General features: G+C 37.6%; 1 protein-coding gene across 2 annotated transcripts in view; it reads right to left on the reverse strand.

Annotated features, from left to right (window-relative positions):
- TRPM6 (transient receptor potential cation channel subfamily M member 6) overlaps positions 1 to 27,175 on the reverse strand; it is a 151,133-nt gene that overhangs the window by 82,462 nt on the left and 41,496 nt on the right. Inside the window, exons 3-10 of one of the 2 annotated variants that reach the window (XM_072762631.1) lie at positions 22,020 to 22,099; positions 18,868 to 18,906; positions 15,518 to 15,695; positions 12,200 to 12,413; positions 10,456 to 10,580; positions 6,860 to 7,031; positions 1,685 to 1,853; positions 722 to 845 (exon numbers count right to left, since the gene is read on the reverse strand). In XM_072762631.1, coding sequence (XP_072618732.1) covers positions 722 to 845; positions 1,685 to 1,853; positions 6,860 to 7,031; positions 10,456 to 10,580; positions 12,200 to 12,413; positions 15,518 to 15,695; positions 18,868 to 18,906; positions 22,020 to 22,099 — 1,101 coding nt within the window. Of the gene's footprint in view, positions 1 to 721; positions 846 to 1,680; positions 1,854 to 6,859; positions 7,032 to 10,455; positions 10,581 to 12,199; positions 12,414 to 15,517; positions 15,696 to 18,867; positions 18,907 to 22,019; positions 22,100 to 27,175 lie in introns of those variants that run through there. The other variant, XM_072762632.1, reaches the window with a different exon arrangement.

Genomic DNA, 27,175 nt, shown 5'->3' on the forward strand with positions numbered 1-27,175 from the left:
ATCACTGTGAATCATGACATATTTGCATATTTACTATAATTGTTGACTTCATCTCATCCAACTCATTGATAAAACTTTGGGTCAAAGTACCCTAAAACACTAAAATCTTTTCCTGAATCTACATTATGTTCACAGACCATAGTTTTATGGCCTTCATTTGTCCCAGAGTATATACTTGTATTCCCCAGTGTTCAGTGCGTTCCCAAAGATCACCTGCAGGATCTACTGGGATGTTATGATGCAGTCATCTAAGCCAGCAGATTAGACTTCTTTTAAAACATGGAGCTGCTCTTTTACCCTCTGAAAATATTTATGTGTGATCTTCACTAAATGTGGTCACTTTCTGTAATACTGTTATACTAAGTTTTTTTCCTAAGTGCACTCTGAAATTTGAAGCATTGTGAGGAGGTGGGGAGAGGAGGAAATAAAAAGCCAAGTTTACCCAACTAACAGTCAAGTTCTACCGAGTTCTATACAATCAAATTAAAATGAAAAGCTCCTTGTTTCGAGAGCACCTAGCTGTCTCCGTCGGAAGAGTGTCTGACTCTTGATTTTGGGATCATGAGTGTGAGCCCCAAGTTGGGTGTAGAGATTACTTTTAAAAATAAAATAAAACTTTAAAAAAAACTCCTTATTTTTAAAAGTTATGGAAATAAATATTACAACTGATACAAATTATCAGTTTTTAAAGTCAGTTGAGTTATCAACTCATCATACTCACAGAATCCCTGTGCACCATACACTCCATTAGAATTTGAAAAAGGTGCTTGGACTGTTTAAGACTAAAGTTAAAAGCGTTCTGAATCATGCAGATGATCTCCTCCTTCACCTGAGGACGCAGGGCCCTGAGAGAGAGAGATAAATGGTCATGACTCAGCACAATGCAGAGAAGGGATGGAGCCAGCAACTTCAGCGGGGGAGCACCTGTGTGTCCAACCCTACTGAAGAGGATTCCTTGCACAGTTCTGCTCTGAGAGCAAGTGAGCAGGAAGCAAAGGGAAGCAAGGTAGCAGGAGGCTAAATTTGAAAGCAAGCATGGATGGATCTACTAGGATCCTGGAAAGAATGCACTCTGGGGCAAGGTTCTGGAGCTGACAGATTTCTAAAACATGTTTATTAAGTAAATGGGTGGGGTCAATATTTTAGTTCATAGGCATTAGATTTACTTAACACAGGAGAAAGACCACGCTTTTAAAATTGGAAGAATCACATTAGATAGACGGATGGCCAGAGAGAAACCACCTTTTTTATTTGAAAAGGCTAAAGAAAACCTTAAATAAACACAATGTATATTAATGCCAGGATGCTGATTTCCCCAATTCCTGCTCTTTTTCCTAATGGGAAATGAATCCGAAGGTGATCTAGGTCCAGCACTGGTCTTCTCCCTCACTCCCACCTTGAAAGTGCTTTTATCCCTTCCCCCCACCCCACCCCACCCCAGCTCACACGGGGTTCGAGAGCTCCTGAGAGAGACAGGCCATTCTTCAGCTATGGAAACAGCAACTTACATCAGTGAAGGGCATTCTGGCATTAACTAATACATATAAAAATCACTGAAAAATTAATTATAGTCTCAATCTCTGGCCTCCAAGATATGTGGCCCACATAAATGGAGAGCTTAAAGAACTAAAATGGAGGAATAAATAGTTACCATGGTTTAAAAACTGAGGAGTCAGCCACTCACCCTTCATCTGCTAAGTGTTTGTGGGTAAAGGCCAGGAGGTCGGCAGCCCTGCCTGTGCCTTCACACACCACCACCGGGTCTTTGTCTCTCACAATCTCCCACACAGCGAGGATGACATTGGGACCTCCTTCCACCACCAGCCCCACCACAGGCACCCCTTGTCTTGAGCCTGTTTTGGATGACAGACAATACCAAACTATTACAAAGAAACCCTATATTGGCCAGTCATCCATGTTACTTTCCTGGACACAAGTCTTTCAATTACCCCATATACCTAATACTTAAGCTCACCCCTCTTCCTTCCTTGACTCACTCAGGCTTCCCTAGTTCAAGACCAAGCCAGAAGCTTGGACTTTCAATAAAGTTGCATAAATATGGTAAGAGCATCTTCAAGCTTTCCCCATTTAACAAAGTAGCCAAAGATTTTCATTAATTTAAATTTTTTTTAAAAAAATTAGTCTTCAAGAAATTTCTACTTTTCATTGTGGAAAACTTCAAGCATATTTTGAAAAACAAAAATATGGATCCCAATATAACTATCACTCATCTCCAGAAATGATCAAACTTGCCAATCTAATCAACTTCTAATGATGATATTTCTAAGAACAAGATGGAATGGGTAACTTTCAGACTTTTACATTTCAATGTATTCCACTTTTCACTGTTTAAATTTCTTATCATGAGTACACATTTTATTAAAGAAGGAAGACCAAAAAAAAAAAAAAAAGGAAAGACCATGGAGTCTTTCTTTTTGAAGATATTGAATGAAAAAAAGTTACAGAATGATATATGTATAGTATAATCCTTTTTATACATTTTTTTAAAGATTTTATTTATTTATTCATGAGAGACACAAGAGAGAGAGAGAGGCAGAGACACAGGCAGAGAGAGAAGCAGGCTCCTTGCAGGAAGCCCGATGTAGGACTCAATCCCGGGTCTCCAGGATCATGCCCTGGGCTGAAGGTGGCACAAAACCACTGAGCCACCTGGGCTGCCCACCTTTTTATATTTTTAAAACCACATACATGAGTATGTATTTTATATAATGTTTGCATTATGTACAGGTATTTATATGTGCTTGCATGATACATGTGTATATGTGTGCATAAATGTTTATTATATGTACATACCCGTGTATACATTTAGATATATCCATATCCATGCATGTGTATAAATATTTGTACATATACACATTTTATATATATATACATTTTTATATATTTATGTGTATATATATTCATTCTACACTATATATATATACATATATATATAACCAGAAACTCTGGAAGGGTACACATCAAACTATTAATAATGGAGAAGGGAAGGAAAGATTTGGGGAAAACTTGAGGAACTTGTTTATTCTATAGACTTACTTAACTTTTATGCTGTACATGTACTGATATATTTAAATCAACATTTTATTTTACTTTTCTAAAGAAGTAAAATTGGCAGGCAATACCACGCTCACACTGGACATCAGAGGACTTTATCCCAGGCCCTTTAACAGACCCTCCTCTGGCCATGCCACCCCCTCACAGTGCAGGGTCTACAGGACCAATGGTTGAGAGAAGCCTGTGCCCTCTCCCCTACTTGCCCTAGACCCCCAAATTCCTGCTTCCAGGGGATGTCGGGCCTATGCCCCAGATATGTCCTCCCCCAGGACATACTTGACAGTGACTCTGGGATGTAGGGAGGGGAAGATAAGAGCTTGGACATACAGGCTAGGGTGTCCAGGTGACTATGTGTGTGTAAAACCCCTGGCAGGGAGGGACAGAGCCAGGAGCAGAAAGAGAAGTAGAGACAATGACACAGATGGAAAAAACTTTTGTAAGAAAGTCTCTTATGCTCTATATAATGAAATACTATGCAGCCCTGAAAGATGTGTTAAACTAGGCTTACTGATGTGGAAATGTACCCATATTTACTGGCAGAGAGAAGACTACAAATGAAGCATGGTTATTATATAAATCTAGTGTTCAACATTTTTAAAAAATGTTGCTCTGTGTGTGTGTAGAAAATTCCTAATAGGGATGCCTGGGCAGCTCAGCGGTTGAGCATCTGCCTTTGGCTCAAGGCATGATCCCAAGGTCTAGGGATCAAGTCCTCCATCAGGCTCCCCTGCCTGTTTCTCCCTCTGCCTCTCTCTCTCTGTCTCTCTCTCTCTCCCTCTGTTTCATGAATAAATTAATTAAAATCTTTTTTGAAAAAGGAAAGAAAATTTCTGAGAGCATATATATGAAAATGTTGACAATGGCTAGTTTTATTGGGAGATTATGGAAAACCTTTCCTTCTCCTATATGTTATCTTTGCTTTATCTGAATATGAGAGTATATAGCACTCTTACCATCACAAAAGAATCAATAAGGTAAAAAGGGAATTCAATTTCTACTGGGTACATCTTTCTTGAAGCAATAACTAATTCCCACAAAAATAAAAATATTTGTGATTGTCTTCTACAAAAAGAATCTTACTGATGCTAATTAAATTTGTTAAAAAGGAAAAAAAATTGTCAAGTTCTTGCTGAGAAATCTCACTACATAACTGCTTTTATTCTTGGCCCCCAGGGTTAGGCAAGAATATGATATCATGCCTCCAAATTAAAAGCTCCTATAATAAGACATCCTAGGAAAGCACTCTTCTCCACTGTCAGTTGGATTATGAAGAGATACCAATGGCATTAATGCACGCATCTGATCCTATGCTTTCTATTCTTAGGAACTGACATTGGCCACATTTCAAACAGCTGAAACCCCAGAATTCCTATAGCAACTTTATGATATCAGGGTTTAGGGGGTTTTGATTTTTTGGGGTTTTTTCTAAGTACTCTTGGCCAATATCAAGGGTTTTCCAGGGACTCCAAGCAAGAAGTCCTGCTGAATAATAAAAAAAAAAAAAAAAGAAAGAAAGAAATCAACAAAACATTTAACTATTTTCATTCCATCCAAATAAATCCTTTTTGAGCAGTACAAATACAAGTAGAAAACCTCCCTAGTGAGCATTGTGGGCACAAAGATCAGCTTTGATATGTAAGAGTTTGAGGTCATTGGGGGCTTTTTTCTTTTGTCCTCCTTTCCTTTCCTCTATTTCCTTTCTTCTTCTCTTCCTTGTCCTTCTCCTCCTTCTTTTTCCTTCCTTTCTTCCTTCCCTGTGTATGTGTGTGTATGTGTGTGTGTGTAGGTACCTTACTGTTTTTGCTCCTTCATACTGGTTCTTGTTAGAATAATGTTACCAATCCACTGAAATGGACTCTACATTCTTTTACACACAAAGCGAAACTCTCCGAATAAATCCTCAGTTTCAAGATCTTTGAAAGTAGAAGTGTTACTTGGTGCTATATGCAAGCTTCAGGTTGTATCCACGCATCCACAAATGGAGAATCAGCAGGGTTACAATAAGAAAGATAAGATTTTGCTCTCCTGGGGCACACATTCTGATGCTGTACGAAACCCCTGAGCAATTTTTGTGGTGAGCATAGGTCAACAGAGGCAACAGGATATTTTAGGCAATCGATAGTTCAGACCTCTAAAGGAGCCCTCACCCATGGGACTCTTCTTCAGAGCCAGTCCCTAACCAGTCCTCTCCTTGTCTCTCTTTTCCTCTCCTCTCCTCTGTGGGTCTCCCTTATCCTCACTCACACCTACTCCACAGAGGACCACATATCTGATCTTCTCTCTCCTTTTCTTACATAAATAAGCCTCCAACCTTCATTCACACTAAGCTCTAAGTGACTGGCAACAATTCCAAGGGTCCCTCCCACACCTACCCTCCCAACAAGGAAATTAAGCCTATATCAAAGGAAGATAAAAGAAAGAAACAGATATTTACTGAGGGCATACTATGTACCCAACACTATCCTAGGCAGAGCAAGCATACATTATCTCAATTCTCAAAACAAAGGGTAGGCAATTCCTTCCCTTTTATATTAAGAAAACTGTTCAACAAATATTAACTTCCTTGGCCAAGGTCATCGACAGTAGTAGTAGACAGTAGTCTGCCTCAGGAGATCAAGGTGAAAAAAACTCAAAGGACATTCAGCACTTCTGGCCAAAAGTCAAAAGTTGAAGAGGACTTGAGCCTTTCAAGGGGCTTTGGCTCCCTGGTCTTCTGCCCCCAGGGTGGGAACATTTTATGGAAGATTTAACTCATGAAAAGAGGCAGAGGCCCACTTTCTGCTGTCTTGGATGAAAAGTCACCATTTCTTCAGGCAGCACCTACCTTTTCACACCTCCCCTCCCTTCTCCCTCCTATAGGTACCACTGTTAAAAAAAGAGACAACAAGCCCAAAATAGAGTCACTTGTGCTAAGCTCCACAACAGCAAACCAAGATTTAATACCTTACCTAATTGCAGTTGCAACCTCTCCCAGGAATGTAACCTTTAACCAGTCAGTCTGGAATTACCTGGTTGGCACTATTGAGGTCATCTGCCCCCACCCCCACTCCACCTTCCCCCAACGGAAGGTGACCTTGCCCAAAACAATCCACTCCTTGTCAGAATAACTCCCCTGACACACCTCCTTCTGCCCATAAAAGTTTTCTATTCTGTCTATCTCCTTGGAACTCCTCTCCATCTGCCAGATGGGATGCTGCCCAACTGATGAATCACTAAATAAGACCAGTAAGATCTTTTCGTATACTCAGCTGAATTTTTTTTTTAACACTACCAAAATGGCTATTTCAAAGCATCCCTTGGAAGCAGCACACAACACTGAAACTTTCAAAGGTCCCTATTTCTAAAAGCCCTGTCTGGTTTTAACCTTTCCCTATCTGGGGCATGAAATGCCATCTTAGCTGATCAAACTCATGCCCCACTCTTCTCAGGCCAGCCTCCTTACTGCTCTTCAGTCATTCCCATTCTGGCATCAATACTCCCCACAAGCACACTAGCATCTTCCACTCATCCTACCCTACAAACAGCTGGGGGCTATGCTAAAGTCTCCACTGTTCTAGAAAACCTCTATGATGACTATGATGTCCTCTAAGACTTCTTCCTCTCTCCTGTCACGCACAATTCCACACCACTTCACATCCTGCTTTCTTCTGGCTGTGGGTTCACATTTGTTCATTTAAGGCAAGGACCAACTTGGATGTCTCTACTCTGTATGGATAACGAAGGAGTGCCTTTTTCCAGAGCAGCCCCCCAGCGAGGCCCTATTGGTTGAGCCTCTGGTACTCACGGCTGTGTATTTTCTGCAGAGAGAGGTACTTTTCCAGATTCCTCCTGAGCTTCATCTCATTTCCATACTTGCCCACAGTCCCATCATCGGACAAGATGAAGTGGGAATGCATGCTGTTGAGTGTGGTAAGCTTGCTAAGGGGGTTGCCCAGAGTCTGGTACAGGCATACCACCTGGAAGACAGTAAAGATGAGAAGCTCAGAACTCAAGGTCCTTCCCTGGGCTCAAATGCTCCATAAGGCCTGTCCAGCACCACAGAGCTCCTGCCAAGATTAATAAGTACTACCTAGAACAGTGTTTGTCACGCTATCTGTGATGAAGGATCAATTTGGTTTTTTTAATATCACATTTTTTGATGGATTAGTACGTGGTCCTATGTGTAACCAACATTTGGCTCATCCTACACGAGGATGAGGTCTCTCTCATCCTACATGAGGATGAGGTCTCATACTACATAAGACTCATGGCATAAGTTCAATAACTCTCACACACACTGTGCTCAACACAATAAGCCCACTGGCCATATGCTTAGACATCACAGCACTGTCACATTGCTAAAAATGGTTCTAAATATTTATTTTTAATTTCTGTACTTATCTTGTCTCATACCATTATAAAACAATTCAAAGAGGTGCAGTGATATGCAGACTACATCACTATCCCAAAAATATGCCTTTCAGTAGACCTATTCGAGAACAATATTGTGATATCACTTTTTTTTTCAAGTATTCCAAATGAAATGAAGAATAACAGCCAACCAAGTGAATGGATATCCATCCATAAAACTTACATCCAGATCTTTATTGATACTTGTGGATTCTTCCTTAAGCTACTCCAATTCTTACTTGTTTTTAGAGACAAAAGCACAGTATTTGGAGTCAGAGAGTACAAGTTTAAGTCCAGACTCTTCTATTTCCTAATTTTAACTCGGGGTAACTCTTGTCTCCTTTCTCGGGCTTACTTTCCTCATGTATAAGTGAGGATAATAATTCTTACAGCAGAGGGTACTTCTGAGGCTTAAAAGAAATAATGATGGGAAAAGTACTATAAACTTTACCAACACTAGTCTTTAAAAGTTATCTTTTTTTAATATTTTATTTATTTATTCATGAGAGACACAGAGACAGGCAGAGGGAGAAGCAGGCTTCATGCAGGGAGCCTGTTGTGGGACTCGATCCCAGGATCTGGGATCATGACCTGAGTCGAAGGCAGACGCTCAACCACTGAGCCACCCAGGTATCCCTAAAAGTTATCTTTATTAATTCCTAAGTGTGACACTGACACCAGAAACCAAAAAGGAAAATAATTGATAGATTTAATACATCTTAAGCATCTTATCACACTATTAATATCGTTTTTATGCAAGTAAAAATGGACAATAATAGAGGAAAGGTTAAATTATATTATTATTAAAGTATAACAGTTCAGTAGAACATTATCAGGCATGAAAAATCAGAATGCACTCTTGGTCCCCAGAATACAATTTCCCACTAAAAGAAATCAGTCATTTCTCAAGGAGCAAAAAATATACATTATTAGCCTGGAAATCTTTTTTCATACCAAAACACAAAGAAGCAATGAAAAACAACTAGAATTGTGTTAAAAGGACTCAAGACAACTTGAAAAATTTCCACTGGCCAAAATGGGACAATTTGGGCATAATTAAAAGTAATAACTAGAATAGAATAATTAATTGAAATATACTAAATAAAGTATGTTTGATACAGTTCAATTCAGGAACCAAAAAAAAAAAAAAAAAATCTCATTGTTCACCTTGGAGGTAAATAACAAATCAGTGCTTTGAAAATTGGAAAATAAAGAGAAAGAATCAAGCATTTACTCTGCCCTTTCCCATACAACTATACCACAAGGTAAACCAAATGGTTGATGAGAAAATGTTTCCCTTTAAGAAAGAATATTATAATTAAATATCAGCATTTGCAACTCAGTTGAGATCATGAATCTAGGCAAGTACATCATGAAAAGAAAAACAATCATATGTTACAAGGGAAGGACACATCTCTTATGGTATAAACTTGCACACACAAAAGAACTTGCATTTGATCATACTTTTAGATCAAACTACCAATTTACAGGAAATTCAGAAATTGTTAGTTTGAAATGTTAATATGAAAATGGCAATGTGGTTATGCATTTTTTAATTGTCCACATATTTCAGAAATATCTACTCATTGGTATTTAGAAATATCAAAGTACTGGTGAATTAACTGCTAAATTAGAAATATTGGTTAAAATATTTACTAGTGACATTATTTGATGTCTGGAATTTGCTTCAAAATATTGGAGTGAAGAGGTAGGGAATGGATAAAGGGATAGATGAAACAAAGTTAACTCTGAGCTCATAACTGTTGAAGCTAGGAGATGGGTACATAGGATTTCACTATTTTAATCTGTCTACTCCTTAATATGTTTGAAATTTTTCAAAATGAAAGTTAAGGTAAACCATATACATGTCTATATTAATGACAGAGAAGTAACTGTTAAATAGTTAAGCTAAAAAAACAGATTCACATTGGTGGGTTTCTTTTACCACTTTTTTTCATACAAACTTTTTTACTATACATATGTACACATACTTAGAATTCTGGAATGATACACGCCAAGATATTAATAGTGGTTATCTTTCCTCTTCCTACCCTTTGTAATACCTGAGATTTTTATCAGAAATATACACTATTCTTATAAACAGTCTTAGACAAGTCCATTCTCTATAGAAAAACAGGATGAAAGAATCGATACACAGGAATGAATAAAGCAGAGTCCTAAAAGATAGGGAAGAGGAGGGTCAAATTATGAATGTTCCTTGTTTTATCGCAAACACACCGCTACAAGAAATTGAACTATTACTCTGAGCAAGACAGGAGCCACTGAAGGGTTTTTCATAGGAGAGTAGCATGATCTGATTTATATTTTAGAAGAATCGTTCTCGCTACTGTATTGAGCTTAGATTAGAAGAAGTGACAAGGGTGAGAAATGGGAAGGCTATTTCTATAGTCATCCAGGTGACACAAAATGGTGTCTTGGACCTGCTCAGTAACGGTGGGGGTAATGACAAAAGGTCAGATTCTGGGGATCCCTGGGTGGCGCAGTGGTTTGGCGCTTGCCTTTGGCCCAGGGCGCGATCCTGGAGACCCAGGATCGAGTCCCACATCGGGCTCCCGGTGCATGGAGCCTGCTTCTCCCTCTGCCTGTGTCTCTGCCTCTCTCTCTCTCTCTCTCTGTGACTATCATAAATAAATAAAAATAAAAAAAAATTTAAAAAAAAAAAAAAAAAAAAAAAAAAAAAAAGGTCAGATTCTGGATATATTTTTATATTTCAAGTAAAGCTGAGATAATTTACTGATGGATTAGGTTTGCAGTGTGAGACAGAGATCATTCCAGGATGAGTCTAATGTTTTTGGCTTGAACAACTGCAAGAATGGGATCATCATTTTCTAAGATAAGGCAAGTGGGAAGACAAAAGTTGATTTGGGTTATATTACATTCAAGATGTCTTTTAGATACCCAGGTATAGTGCTGAATTGGCAATTGGACACACATTCATTTCTTTTTGTTGTGAATAGGTCGTCTACTTACATCTTTTCCAATAAGATCTCTCTGGTTCTCAATGACACCCCAAGGAGGGATTCCAACTGTCCAGATTTTTCTCAAGGACTGGAAGGAATGGGCTTTCAGGGCATCCCCAACGTGTTTGGACACGCCTATGAGCAATCAGTTTAGAGATGAAACTTTAACACAAAAATCATGCAAAACACCGTGACTGCTAGAAAGAGACAAATGGGCAGAAATATGTAAAGGGCCATTCTTAGGGAAAGTTACTGGCACAGTGAAATGAATTTCTGATATCTTTGCTTCCTCTACTCTTTTAACACCTCTTTCTCCTATCTCTGACCTCTTTACCTGAACAATTCTCCTCTCCCTTTGGACAATTTTTGCTTACAACCTCAGTTCTGCCCCTATTTTTGACTGACCAGAAAGTCCTCAAGGCCAGCATGAATGCTCTATTTTGTTTTTCCTCTAACCTTCTCTACTGCCCCAACAAAACAACCTGTGGATATGCCCCTTGCTTCATTGAAGTAAATTAATTTAATAGCTTTATATACATAAACATTCCAAAACTAATGCATTCCTATTTGCCCTTTTGGAATTAATAATAACAACAATAATAATAATAGCCAGCACTGACCAAACTCTTACAATGCACCAGTAGCTTTTTAAAGGGTTTACATGTATTTACACTTTAAGTAGAAACTTTAATTTTATTTAATCCATTGTACAGACAAGAATTGAGTAATGAGGTGAAGCTGATGGTCCAGATGTCCCATCCTGAGCATGCGGACCCCAAGGATTTGTGGTTGAATGGGGTCAGACTCGGATTATTGTTTAAGAAAGCTTCAGGTAGGTCTCATTTCTTATTTCTTTTGTTTATATGAAGTATTTCAATAGTCGTCACACTATTATATGTGTTCCTTAATTGGTCCTAACCTAAAATGTTAAAAAAAAAAAAAAAACTCACAAAAAATGGGTAAGTGAAATAAAGCATGTGTTGTTTAAAAGGGAAACCACAGCCCAAAATGGAATCACTTAAGCAAAGTTATCAAATTGGGGCTTAATACCTAACCTAACCTAATTGCAGTTCCAACCTCCCCCAGAATGCAGTCTTAATCACTCAATTAGAAATTTTCTGATCAGCACCAAGGAGAGATAATCTATCACAAGGCTCTCCCCATCCACAAAGGAAGATGATTAGACCCCCTGTCATTCCCCCTAAGGGAAGGTGACCTTGCCTGGAACAATCCTCCCTTTTCTTTTGCTAATAACTTCCTTGCCCCACCCTCCTTCCCATAAAGGCCTTCCATTTTGTACAACTTCTCTTTACTTACTATATGGAATGCTGCCTACTTCATGAATTGCTTAATAAAGCCAATTATATCTTCAAATTTTCTCAGCTGTATTTTTGTTATTGACTTGACCCTAGCAAGTTTAGCTCACACCCAAGCCTGCACTGTCCATACTTGCATGGATTCCATGTCCTTTCAAACCTCACCATAGTCTAAAATTCATGAAAAGACTATTTTCTTTGCCAGAAGTTTACTCAAAGTTGTATTAAAATAGCATGTTTTAACAATGATAAAAACACATTCCAGGAAAGTCTATGACTCTTCTGGGGTTTTTTCTAGTTACTACGCTTTTCATCTTTCTCATGCCACCATGTCTCCGGGGAGCACTGTAGAGCAGATATTAGGTGCCATACTGCCTGATTGAGTTAGAAGAGGGAATTTAAAAAACAAAAGAATCTGAAGCAGGGAGTGCACTTTACCAGTATTAATGCCTTCTGTTATTATCCATGCTCCTGTTGTCTCTGCAGCTTTGACCAAACCTTGGCTGAAGATCTCTTTAAGTTTGGAGGGCATCTTGAAGTTCTGGATGCCCCCATGGACAGAGATCACCAGCTTTGGCAATTCCATCTTCCACTCTTTCAACATTAAATGTAACAGATGATCCAACTTGGTATCATAAGAAGTCCTAATATACTGGAAGATATGCATATACACATGTACATAAAATAGGAAAAACTATATGCCAGTAACAATGAGCACACAGCAGGGCAGCTGAAATAGCCAAAACTTAAAAGGAAGTGTCTGAGATTTCTTTAAAAGTTCATCTTTGTATAATGGAAACATTTACTTTGAAAGGATCCCACACCCCCTGTAAGTTCCTTCTGGGAATTACAAGTCACGGTAGGAAGGCTTCCTCTGGCTTTCAGGGTTGGCCCACCAATGTTCTCTAGAAGGTCTGAGATGAGGCAGGAATACTTCAAACTGGCAAAAAACGCTACTCCAGGAAACCCATTTAAAAGAAAAAAGGCTTTTAGAAATAGGTAAAATGGGGTTTTTCATACATCCTATGACTTAATTTACTTGACTATTTCATGTATTTCCACAATTTAAATTGAATTATAATCCAGGAGCATGTATATTTATTTTACTGTAAATTTTACATTCTAACCAGTCCCTTTATATACAATTATCCCACCAAAAACATCTTTTTCTAAAACAAATACTTTTCACAAGAGTCATATTTTTAGTTAGTCAGTGTAACCAAAAGAAGAGAGAAATTCTAATCAGCAGGTTAGACTGGAATCATTTTGTGTTCTTCCTAAGATCATAGCTGGCTCTCTTTTTCCAACAGATGCAGCCACATTCAGACTGTTAAAATCATATTGAGATGAGTTTGCCAGCCTCAAGCATAGCCAAACAACACTAAGATTAAGTCAGCTTTGCCTGGATAAGGGAACCTGATCCCTGGATAAGAAACCATGAATTAGAAAACCAAAAAGAATCACAGGCGCTGCTCTTCAGATATATGCAGAGAAAATTATTGCCTTATCTTCCAGAATGTGATAGTGACTTAAAACAATTGTCTGTTCATCTTTGAAATTCTTAAAACACAATCCCTTTAATTACTAAAATGTTAGAATTCCTGAACATTGAGTTGGTACAGTCATCACAGTAGGTAATAGAACCTAAAGATGATCAGGATTCACTTGGTCAGTGAAAGAAATGAGTTGCCATGGCTTTCCTACATATTTAGGTAGGAGGGGAAAAAATAAAAGTTGACCTTTGTGAAATGGTCTGTGTTGCTCTGCATGGTGAACAAAGGCAGGAGGCAGCTCTGATGTGGCTCAACGGTTCACCTCTTTCTCCTGGGTGCCTCTTTCTTTTATCTAGAAGTCCTTCTACTCCTAGCAGATACTCTGAGATTTCAGATAAACAACCTTGATCAACTAAATGATCAGTACTAGTCTTTTCTTCCAAAGGCCAACCCAAAATGGTGCTAAAGGTTAATGGCTTTCTTTCCCCCACCCCCTCCTTTATAACTAACTCAGGCAGATTCTTAACTGGCCTGAATTCTCCTCAAATCCTTTGTAGAATGAGGTGGGAGGGATAAAACCGGGTATGGGAAAGCAGAGGGAGATAAGTAACCAACTCTCACAGCTCCTCTCACCGTAAACATGAAGAACAATTCTGGGCTTAAATATAAAGGAATAGCTTCTTCTCTTCTGAGAAACCAAGTAAAATGCACTCAGGTACTCAGGATGTAATGGCAATCTAACGCTAAGTATAAAACCTATTAGTGATCAGGAGATCTGTTGAACCATATTTTCTGTTCTATATGCACCATACTCTCCCTTGGCCTTCCCACAAGCCCAAAGTGTTCTTACCAAACACCTCACTCACCTTTCTGATCTCAGCTTAGGGGTCCCTACTTTCAGATGGCTTCCTTCACACACACACACACACACACACACACACACACACTGCCCCAGAAAAACAGGAGTTACCCTTTCCATTTTCTTTTTAAATTTTTTTTTTAATTTAATATGATAGTCACAGAGAGAGAGAGAGAGAGGCAGAGACATAGGCAGAGGGAGAAGCAGGCTCCATGCACCGGGAGCCCGACGTGGGATTCAATCTTGGGTCTTCAGGATCGCGCCCTGGGCCAAAGGCAGGCGCCAAACCGCTGCGCCACCCAGGGATCCCCCTTTCCATTTTCTTGAAGAACCCTGTATGTCCATCCAAAGCATTCTCTGCCCCTGCCCCCACCTGTAGTAACTGTATATTTATTTCCTGTTTCCCTCACTAGACTGTAAGCAATGTTAATACATGGAATGTATGCTCTTTGGGACAGCAAAGTATGAGCACCTCATAAATATTTGTCAAATGGATGAAAAAATGAGGAAATGAAGATGATTACAAATAAACATAAAAGCAAAAGGAAGAAGACTAAAGCGAAAGGGGAAGATTACATACAGGGTTCCAGAAGAGTCAGCTTCCAAAAAGGATCACAGAGAAGAATAAAGGCAATTTTCTCACCATCTAAAGAAAACATCTATGCACAAAGCTAAATGCAAGAGGATTAAGAATTGGAATTATTATGGTAAAACTATATTATGAAACTTGATTATGACTACATTATTAAGAACTGTTGTTCCAAATCCATCCAACTGATGGTCATCCTCCAAGGTAAAGCTGATTTGAGGCTTTCCTGAGATGGACACACCCTGCAGTTTCTCCAGGGAAATCTGCCTCTAAAAAAGCAGCAGGTGATCAACAAGCTCAAGAAAAACCATCTGCAAGATAGATGACCTGTCTGTACTATGCAAATTACATGAAAGATTATCATATTAGGGACAGGAGAAAAATTGGCCTAGAAAACCTAATTCCTGCATTTCATCTCACAAGGACACAGCAGGCATGAACAGCCACAAGTTACTAATAATTGGTATGGCCATGCTTCAGCTAAAACCATCTCTTTGGCAGTGACTTTTCTCCATTCCTTAAGAAAAGGGCAGCCCTTTGGCAACTGTCTCAAGAGCAATAAGCCATTCTCCTATAGAGAAGGCATAAGCTTGCTAAAGGACATCAAATTAAGAGCTGGCCACACCACACCTGCGAAACATACAAAGTCTCTCAGACAGAAAGGAAAGAGAAGGGTCAGGTTCCAGTCATCTGATCATCTACACTTGGAGATACAATTTGGAGAAACATTTGGAGGTTATCTTCTGTTAAAAACTAGCAAAAATAAAAAATAAATTAAAAAAAACTAGCAAAAATAATGTGAGCTATTAGCAAACCTTGGAGTGGTGGGTATGCTCTCCATCTTGAAAATTAATAGTGCCAAACGTATCTGTGGGGCTTTTCGTCGTGTGCTTTTCAACAGACCATTGCTCATTTTCATTATCGTTGGCAGTTGAGATGGTCCAGGAATAATCTAGCCCATGATGGTCTCCAATCAATCGACCACAGTGACACCTTAAAGATGGGATGAAAACCAGTTTCAGAATAGAAAACTAACAATGTCAAAATAGAAAATAGCTGTAATGTTTCTACATTTTTTAGGGTAATATATAAATGACATATATGAACAAATTTTTAGAACTTCACATTAAGATTTATATTAGATTTATATGACTAGGATTATCTTCTGAGTTTATCATTTTTTAAAGAATTTATTTATGTATTTATGTATTTATGCATTTATTTATTTATTTATTTAACAGAGAGAGTGTGCACAAGTAGGCACTGTGGCAGGGAGAGAGAGAAGCAGGCTCCCTGCAGAGCAAGAAGCTCAATGTAGGGCTTGGTCCCATGACCCCAGGATCATGACCCGATGTCAAAGGCCCACGCCCATCTGACTGAGCACCCAGGTGCCCCATCATTTGAGTTCAGAAACACCCTCAAGTGGTTCTCTCCCTTAGCTGCATGTTAAAATCATTTAGGGAATATTTTTTAAAACACTATTATTTAAATATAAATATTTAAAAGTAGAGTGTTATTCACAGTAGCCAAGTGTCCATTGACAGATGAATGGATAAACAAAATGTGGCATATACATATAATGGAATATTATTCAGCCTTAAAAAGGGAGTAGTCCTGTGATATGCTACAATATGGGTAAACCTTGAAGATATTATGCTAAATGAAATAAGCCAGTCATGAAACAAGTGCTGTATGATTATAATTATATGAGGTATATACAGTAGTTAAATCCTTGGAGACAGACGGTAGAAGGGTGGTTGCTAAGGGCTGGGAGGAGTAGCCAATGGGAGTTATTGTTTAATTGTCACAGTTTTATTTTTGCAAGATGAAAAAGTTCTGAAGATGTGCTGCACCACAACGGAAATATGTCTAATATTACTGAATGATACACTTAAAATGGTTAAGATGGTAAAAAAATCAAATTGTACATTTTAAACATGTGTGGTTTTTTGGTCAGTTATATCTCAACAAAGCTGTTAAGAAAAAATTAAAAATCTCTAACATGCAATAAACACTTAAGGAGAGTCAGAAAATGTCTTCATATAAAACATAATATGCACATCAAAAGGAAAGAATATTCATCAATGCAAAAAAGATTCAACTTCAGAGCTATATGCAAACAGAATTAACATAAGAGTCATAAATGAGGCTTGATTATAAATATAAATAAATAATAAATTAATATATGTGATATAATTACAAAAGAAGGAAAATTCAATAAATATTCTTGCAAATAATTAAAAGTTTTAAAAACTATTTCAGATATAGACATTATTTCCACTATGTAACAAAATAAGCAATTAAAAGGTTAAATCTTTTTGAAGCCAGAACTATATAAAAACTAACAAAATATAGTAATAATCATATTGGTGAAAGGACAATAAACTCATGTTTCGTGAATTAGAAAAAAATCAGAAGGAAAAATTAAAATTTGAGCATATGGAAGTTTAAAACTTGTAGCAATGAAAAACTACACATCTGCAGACCAAGGAAATTATTTGCATCAAATACATTAGATCATATACCTATTATATACAAAGAGGAAATTCAGTTTTATAAGTGATTCAGGGTTTTTGTGTGTGTATATGTGAAAAGCAACATAAGAACACATAGAGGTTATGAGGTTCAGCTAAGCAAGGAAACGGGATGACAAGAAGTCAGAGGACCATTTTAGAATTCTATATAGAGGGCTTTAAAAAAAATTTTATTTATTTATTCATGAAAGACACAGAAAGAGGCAGAGACATAGGCAGAGGGAGAAGCAGGCTCCTCGCGGGGAGCCTGATGTGAGACTCGATCCCAGGACCACGGGATCACTCCCTAAGCCAAAAGCAGATGCTCAACCTCAGAGTCACCCAGGCTCAGGTATCACTAGAGGGGCTCTTGAACCAAAGAGTAGCGAAATAATCTCAAATGTACACAATATACATAATAGGAATCTGTTAGAGAAATGTATCACTTAGTCATCTTTCAGAATGAGGGTTAGTCTTCAAAATGGAAAAACATTTATTCATAAACTGAATGATGCATTTCACTGTGGCTTTTTCTAAACAGAACATGAATGGAGGCAACCATAATTCATACTTGATGAGATAAATAACTAACCTTCCACATGACTGTTCTTCAGTCTGAACCCACTTTGCTTTAAGTATTTTTCTAGCTAATCCATTTGATCTGAGTTAACATAGTTTTATTCCAGTTTCTACCAGGTCATTTCATTAAGTTATGGCACAATGATCCCATAGAATAAACCAATTACCCCCCCCCAATTTTTTTTTTTTTTAATTTCCATGTCCAGGGACGCCTGGGTGGCTCAGCAGTTGAGCCAGGGGACAACGTGGGACAACAGTGAGCACAGGGGACAACGTGGACTTGTGGTTGGCACCCAAAGTGCAGGAAGGAAAGGTAGTCTTGTAGGACTGAGCTCTTAACCTACAGCATCTGCTACTATATACCCAGAGATTTAGTTAATTACCTGGAAGTATTGGGGAAACACACATATACACATCAAAACTGCTATCAGAATTAGAGCTTGACATTAACACATATCACTCTCAAATCATAGATCAAATACAATGCTGTATGTGAACAAAACATCTTAATTATCCAATTAAAATATAAGGGCACCTGGGTGGCTTAAATGTTCAGCTCATGATTTCAGTCAGGTCATGACTCAGGGTTGTGAGATTGAGCCCCATGTTGGGCTCCACAATGAGCATGGAGCCTGCTTAAAATTCTCTCTCCCTCTCCCTCTGCCCCACTGCCTGCCACCCTCTCCTAGTCTCACTCTCTTGCTCTCTCTCTCTCTCTCAAAAAAATAAAAAAAATAAAAAATAATAAAAAAAACAAATAAAATATAACAAGGTCAAATGAACATGTAATGCTATACAAGTATTTCAACTGGTAGAAGTTCTTGCTAAAGGCCCTTGCCACTTACATGTCTCAGTAAATCAAGTAATCTATCTACTGCATTCAAATAATTGTTCTCCTTCAAAAAAAAAAAAAAAAACCCCACATTTCTTTTTTAAAACTTCCTTTGGAAAGGTAAATAGGATGCACCAATAAAGTCCCTACATTGAATCCATTCAAGATGTGAGAAAACTGTCCCAAAAAATTTTAATCAGAGTGTCTAAATATTAAAAGAAATTTTACTTGTCTGTCTTACCTGATTAAATTATGGCAGACCTGGCATCCTGTAGTACATCTAAATTAAAAACACAAAACCTCTGTTAGGTAAGTGATATATTGAAAGCATATTTAATGTTTATACCATAAATATCTATTATTTTCCCTGGTCTAAAAATCAGGGTTTGCTGAGTACTCATAGATCATTCCCCAAATATTCCTCCAATATGTCATTTCCCAAATATAATTACACTGCAGCAACCATGACCTAATTAACAGAATGCTGAATTTGGAACCTAAATACCTGGATTGAAATCTCATTGATTTAACAATTCCTCTAAGCGCTGGTTTTCACATCTGAAAGTAATATCTGGCCTAAAGGGCTATTAAAAGGATTACCTGAGATGATGTGTGTAATGTGTCTTACAGTGGTACATTGCAGTATATATAATAATGGTGACTATCATTGTCATTATACTATGTCATTATACTATGAAGATAACAGAATCTTAGAATTCTGAGAATAAAGAAAAAACATTTATATATTTATAAATATATAATATATAAACACATAATTATATAAATATGGGTATATAATGATATATTATTTATGCATTATATATGAATTTTATATAATTTATATATAATTGTTAATAACTATTGTATATTTATGTGTTTATATACAAATCATTTTAAAACCATAAAACACCATCAAATCAAAAGACAGTTGGTATGATTATAAGTATTATCCTTATTAATCTTTCTTTTTATGATTCAAAAGAAACTTCTGAAGTTGGGGGATCATTGTGATCATCAAAGATCATATTTTAGGTATAAAGAAGTTTTAACTAGAAGAGAATACTAGTTAAAACAATTAAAGAAAAGACAGTATTCACAGAATTAGGGTTCAGAAACAAATACTTGGGCCTTTCACTTCTTCCGGTCCTAGCCCTTTGGGATTGTCTTTTCTCAGAAGCTTCATTTCAACAACAAATTCAAAATAAGGAAAAAGATATTGTAATCAAGTCTATCCAATTAGTTTCTTATTAGGAACTACAAAAATTATCAGCAAAGGATCAACTTTATCTAAATTTATCTAGTTCAACATGAACTACCACCTTTTTTTGTCCACCATCAGGAAGAAAAGTTCATAAAAGCTACAATTTTGAGATTCTTACTGAGATCTCAGAAAAAGGCTGGCATAGGAAGATCCATAATCATCCATTCATTTTTTTTCACAATCCCATAGAACTAGAGACTGCTTTTTTCCATGAAATAAGTAGATCTTGGACCACTCTGTAACATGGAATTATAATCATTGATATTCTTCTTGAGTCTGTGGGCTAATGGCCTATAGGTTATCAGATTTCATCAGGTTCAAGATGATTTATAAAGATGACTTTCCATTTACAGAAGCAGAAGGAGCTGCCTGAGCTCAGCCAGCCATTGTAACCACCATCACATTAAAAGAGATCATAAAAGATGAAGGGAAAAAACAAGTTTATCTTGCCATTCTGTAAACATATTATAAATGGGTAAAATGAGAACTTCCAATCATGGGGCTTACAAACCCCAGGTAATTCACTGAGGGTGGGGCTAGTAAATATTTAACAAAGGCAAGGAACATTGTTTTAGTCATCCCCAAAGAACAAGAATTTCAGTGGCCTCACCATGCTACCCTTCATCAGCTTACAACTGTGATTTCTAAACTTTAAATCAATATAAGACCAAATGCTAAAAAAAAAAAAAAAAAAAAAAAAATCTAAAAATAGAGCAGTCCTACTAATTAAAATACTGCTCTTCTATTTTTCCTTTCCTTTTAATTTCTACTCTCCAAGGGCAATGCCACCCAATCTTAATTTCATGAACCCAATTACCCTGGGGAATTTTCCATAGCCTTTTATTCTCCTATCTTTCACTGGCTGCTGTTTTGAACTTTGTTCCAAGAGTAGAACTTCCAAAGGGTTCTCAGCAACTGAGAGCAGTCAAACTCAGATCATTCCATTCTGCTGTCCATTACCTGCTCAAGCAAAAAGCCTTTGGGGAAAACATGGACTGTCCATATAATCTGAGCACAGTGTCCTGAAATATCCCAAATTGTCTCTATTGTCACTGTTTTCCCTAAACGCTTGAGTTGGCAGTAAGGAACAATCCACAATATTTTGAATATGCGATGTTCAGAAGTTGCAGAGAATGGAGTGGTAGAATGGATGCAGCACTAGATATTTCTCCAATTTCTTTTTTAATTAAGTTTTTAAATTTTAATCCCAGTATAGTTAACATACAACATCATATTAGCTTCAGGTGTACAATATAATGATTCAACAATTCTGTACAGTGCTCAGTGCTCATCATGACAAGAGTACTCTTAATCCCCTTTACCTGTGTCACCCATCCCCTGCCCACCTCCGCTCTGGTAACCACCTGTGTGTTCTCTATAGTTAAGAATCTGTTTCTTGGTTTGTCTCGCTCTCATTTTTTTTTTCCTTTGCTCATTTGTTTTGTTTCTTAAATTTGACATATGAGTGAAATCATATGGTATTTGTCTTTCTCTGACTTATTTTACTTAGCATAATACTCCCTAATTTCTGTTCTCCCACTAAGAGAAACAGGAGCATTAAAGAAATGAAATCTACCACACTAATAACAGTGGCTCCATCAGGGTGATGTCATTATGATAAATTTTTTCTTCTTTATACCTCATTAGATCATTCAACAGATGTTTTTCAGGAGCCCACTATGCAGCAGTCACTGTCCAAGGCACCAGGGTTAGAGTAAGGTACGAAACTGACAAGATTCTTGATCTTAGCAGGTTGTCTACAATAATCGTATTATTTTTATAAAGACAAAGAAACAAATATTAAAAATAAATAAGTGCTAGGGGGCCTGGGTGTCTCAGTTGGTTGGGTATCTGCCCTTGGCTCAGGTCATGATCTCAGATTCCTGGGATGGAGCCCTGGGTCCAATGGGCTCCCTGCTCAGCAGAAGAATCTGCTTTTCTCTCTCTCTCTCTCTCTCCCTCTGCCCCTTCCCCCTGCTCATGATCTCTCTCTCTCTCAAATAAAAAGATCTTAAATAAAAATAAAAGTAAATAAATGCTAATATTACAGATATTATTAAATCCTCTAGACAAATCACCTCTAAGTTTCTATAAACAGTTCTCAAAATGAAAAATATAATTAAAAATTGTACCTGTGAGGGTCTTTTGAGCTAGGTATGATTTTGTTACATTCTCTCTTGTTGAACACTCCTTCAATCCAGGATTTCTGGGACTGAAGAAAAAGTGTCGTTATTTTTATATTATAATTAAGTGAGAAAGCAACGTAACCACAGTAGTTCAGGTAGGCAAAACATATTTAAATATCATGGAGATGAATTAAAATGCCAAGACGAGCCCCAAATAAGCTTAGCATTTATTGACTTCTATCACAGACAACATAGACACAAATAAGCCAAATGTGAACACAAAAATATTCACAAAATTAATAGATCCATAATCTTATTTTCAGCAAAATGTCCATAAATGTATGAAACTCTAGGAAGGAAGTAATGTCATAACTAAAGCATTCCCTTAATTCTGCTAAAAGTCACCTTAAAATCTTTACCATAGTCCTACTGAGTGAATTTCAAGCTCTCAAAGTTCAAAATTCTACCTCATAAAGTACCACGTAGGCTAAGATTTCATGGAAGCTAGAACCTCAGCAAGATTCTGTGAAAGGATTTTAATCTAAAATGGACCCGGAGGATATGAAAAGTAGAATCTTACACATGTACCCTCAGAGGAACAGAACTTAAAAACTGAAACACTGATTTCCTACAGAAGACTGAGACTTATCTCTTGATCAATGAATATCTGCCAAGAATCTTTCCCCATCCTCAAGCCAATGAATTCACAGCTGTACTTTCCCCTCTTTGCACACCTTGCCCGTAATTATAAGCCACCCCGGGCCTTCAATTGACTCACGTTGTAGCTTGCTACAGTGTTTTCCTGAATTGCAATTCTTTTGTTACTCTGGAATAAATTCAATCTCTGGTCATTAGGGCTTGCCCCAGTTTACCTCCTTATTAAGACAATCTGATACACATTCTGTAAGCATGGCTTACGATGGGTTGTGCTGCTTCGATTTGCACAACCTACAGCCATGCCTGAACCCAGGTGGGACATTGGTACTTGCTCATCCTCTTAATAAATCCTCTCCCACTGTACAAAACTCAAGTCACAGCCAAGCTCTTCCATAAGCTGTAGTAAATCCTGAAGCAGAGGACACTGGATCTACAACAGGCCCCAACCAACTGATGGGTTTGGGCTTCTCCTAATATGAAAACATTTTAGCTCTGTATGGTATGAAAATATAAGTACAGATATAACTTGATAAACAAACATGTTACAGCAGTGACCAAAGGGTGGTGAACAGGAATCTATAAGGGGACTTTTGCAAACCCCATGTTAGTGCAGTCCCCATCTCACTCTGACACCTATTCTCATCCTAGAGTTGCAGGAAATGCACTGCACCAGACAATGGATTACAAATCCAGCTGTGCAGCCTCATTATCAGGCTGTCTGCTGGTCCCAGATGTTCAGGACGTGCCACCCTAAAACATGCGGCTTTGGTGTATAGGTTATTTTGAGCCGTAGGCACTTGAAAAACAGCAAATGCAGTGAGAGGCTTTCTCTGAACTCTCTTTATCTGTCTAAAGACAGATCTTCCAAAAGGAATTCAATTGTCATAAATCCCTGGGAATTTCATTAACCGGAAAGGATTGACTCTTATCTCAAGAGAAGGGAGTAGAAGTCAACACCACACCCAGACAAACCTTGTCACAAACTATCATATCTCCCATCTTTTCTTCTAAGAGACCATTCATCTTTTCTAAAAATCATTTGCTCTCTTCTAAATTGCTGGCTATGTCCCCCGACATTCCCCCTAATAAGACAGTATGTAAATTCCCGAATATCACCACTTTGGGGATATTTACATTTGTTTTCCTGTGATACTGCCATGACCATAATATTAAAAAATGAATATTTATATCCTTTCTTCTGTTAGTTTATTTCACAGACCCAGCCATCAAACCTAAGAGAGCAGAGGAAAAGTTTTCTTCTCCCACAATTAAAAACGAGGCATTTATGGAATCCTCTCTGGATACTTTAATGTTAAACTCATAGATTTTGTTCAATATTCACCAACCCTAAATGTAAGTGTTGACTACTGAATAGAACCGCATATGACCAGAATCCAGATGTTGTTAAGCAAAAAGGAAGCTTGGGGGCAGAGGTGGCATTGACTGATGGGTTCCTGTGCATTTTGAACATATCTAACAAGAAAACTTCCCAAATCAAGCTCAGATCATCTTATAATCATTCTACCTCTCATCCCTTTTGCATAGTCAGTAGCTTTTTAAGACATTTGCTAAATTGGTAAATCACTAAAAACATACAAACTTGAAAAGTTCAGAGTCACAGAACTTGGAATGAACTAAACAAAGTGAACTCAAAATCTACTTATTACAAGAAATGACATAATCTTTTAGAATCAGTAAGCCCTGTCCCTTCTTCAAAAACCAACAATTTCATTTACTCACTCTGCAAACATTTATTAAGTACCTAATTTTTGCAAAGCGCTGAGAAAAGTGCCAAAGGGAATTGGTATGGTCTCAAAGGGCTCTTCATTCTGAATTCACTCAACCAATATATTTTATAGGTCTCCTTGCTACATGCTGGGAATTCTATGACAGGCAAGGCAAGGTTTTTTTCCTCTGCTGGAACTTGGAATAAAAAGAAGCAAACAGATAATGAAATGATATCATTACACTTCCATGTGCACCAATCAACTATTCAAAAGAGCTCCAGAAAGGGTCCCTAAGACAGGAGCCTCAATCCACAAATTAAGCAGGCTGTGCTGCCATTCATTTCTTTACAAGACTAGATGTCTGACTGGTAGGACTACCTGAGCAAATTAATTTCTTCATGCCTGTTTGCTCATATATTAAAAATAGAGATAATAGTAATAATAGCCTGTTGAAAGGAATAGATAAATTAAAGGCTTAGAATTCTCCCTGGGACTTATTAAAGGTTCTATAAAGCTTAGCTATTGGTATATCAAAAAGAAAAAATTAGCTTTTGGTGGGTGGCCAGGGAACTTAACTTTGATTTTTTTTTTTTTTTTTCAGAGAAAAATACTTCTTGACCTCCAAATCTTCTCCCTGGAACCTCTCACACTAAAAATGAATGATTCTCCAGGTCCACTTTCCCCACTAGACTTGAGCACCCATAGGCCCCATGCCAGTCGTTTCTGTTGCCCCAGGGCCCAACCCAATAATGACTGAAAGAACAACAAAATGAACACACCTAAATTAGAACTTCAGGAATCCACGAATACAATTTTCCCTTCAAAGGTGTAAACAGGAAACCAGTGCCATAACAAGAACATAAAAACTCTGCTCCTGTAACTCAAGTATCTTATCTCAAAACTACAGGAAAAGAAACGCAGGCTTAAATTCCAAGAGTTTTAAACAAGTCCCAACTTCTAATGTTACTTTTTTCCCCTCTACCTCATAATGGTAGCCTTTTCAATATACTCGGAAACATACATGGAAGAGGCCCCAGTGTTCAGGACAACAGAGAATGATTAGAAACCAAAAGTTTGTTGATTTTAATTCAATGGTCCAAATCTACTGAGGACAAATGCCTGATGTGCTGGCTTCTGCCACTTGGAGCAGCCAACTCTCATGGGTAGTGGTTGACAGTGGAGATTATGCCATTTCTGCAGCCATCACGGCAGCTAGAAAGCTGGGTGTTTTTTATATAATATAAAAAATATAAACATATATTTTTAATATATACAACATATATATATATTTGGTCTCAGGCTCAATATGTACCTCATCCTAAAATATAAGCAGATTTTACTTAAAATCTCAGGCCTGAAGTGATGATGGCCACTAGCACAGAAATGTCCAAAAACAAATCCTCCAACAAAGCTATATGTGAATTAACCCTTCCCCTCACTGAAAGTGAGGCTATATTGGGGCTTCTTAGGTCTTCCAGAGAACAGCTTCTCTCTCTGGGGAATCTCTGAGAAGGCATAGTAATAGAGGTATTCCTTAATTAAAAAAAAAAAAAAAAAAAAAAAAGAATTCTACATGTGTGCATGAATTTTCTTTTTTTTAAACATCCAGAGGGCTGTGTGATTGGGGGTGAAAGGGAACACAGATTACAGGCCATTTGTTGTCTTTTTAAAAACTCTTTTGTAATTAAAAAAAAATCTAATGTCTAAGAAATGCTTTTCCAAGTGAAACGGACTTATTCCCTTTTATGTTCCCCACACTATCTTATACATATCATAGCATGAACAATGCATCATTGTACTTAACTCAATTCATTTTCTCTTAAAATCAACCTAACCTACATTAAGATACAGTGCTAGCTCATGTAATCTTGGAATCTACAATATTCAGGGAGGCACCAGAAGGGACCAACAAGAGAAGTGATATTTTCAGACTCCAGATGGACATTTGATATTTCCTCTACATGGCCTCTCCTCTGGAGCAAGGACCTCTTCAAACTGAGTCACAGGAGAATAGACTTTGACGGCACAATCTGTTGACTTAGGGAAACAGCTTCAGTGCAAAGCAAGCCCATCCACCTGGAAGGGTCAGCTCAGGGTCTTCTGTGGGGTTCTGTACACATTCTACAGGGTACTGCATAGGACTCACCTGATCCAAGATTAACAGTCTCAGGCAAAGGGTGTTGAAACCTAAAATAACCAAAACTCAAGGATCTGGTTCACCCACACTGCCCCAAGTGAATCTCATTTCCAGTAAATAATCTTTCCAGCAGGCAAAATTTAGGCATACTTCAGAAAAAAAAAATAATCTTAAATGATTTCTTCCTTTGAGGTAGAAAAAAGTGAACGCTATTTTTGCTGGTAATGATTTTTTTTTGTAACATCATTAAAAATGGAATGTCAACTAAATAACTCAAAATCTCCTAAAATGCCAGTTCACCTGTTTAAGTGAGGAATTTTGCTAACATTTCTAAATGCCTCGTTGAGCCAAGGCATTTAGAACTTCAGAATGAAGGTCTACATTATATAAACTCATAAGTACATGAGTAAAACATTTATGAATTCTTCACAGAGCCTAATAGGGACTTGGAAGAACTCAACAGTGACCAGCCAAGTCGAGCATATCATAAAGGTTCAAACTAAACTGATGTCTTGGCCTGTCCCTTCGCTTCCCTTCCCACACTGGTGAAAGTCCTCATTATGTCAGTACTAACACAATTTCAAATAGCAGTGAGGAGACATCCTTTCCTCTGCCATCACACAGGCTTCAGCTTTATCCAG

Source organism: Vulpes vulpes, chromosome 1 (assembly GCF_048418805.1).
Source record: "Vulpes vulpes isolate BD-2025 chromosome 1, VulVul3, whole genome shotgun sequence".
NCBI classification, from domain to species: Eukaryota; Metazoa; Chordata; class Mammalia; order Carnivora; family Canidae; genus Vulpes; species Vulpes vulpes.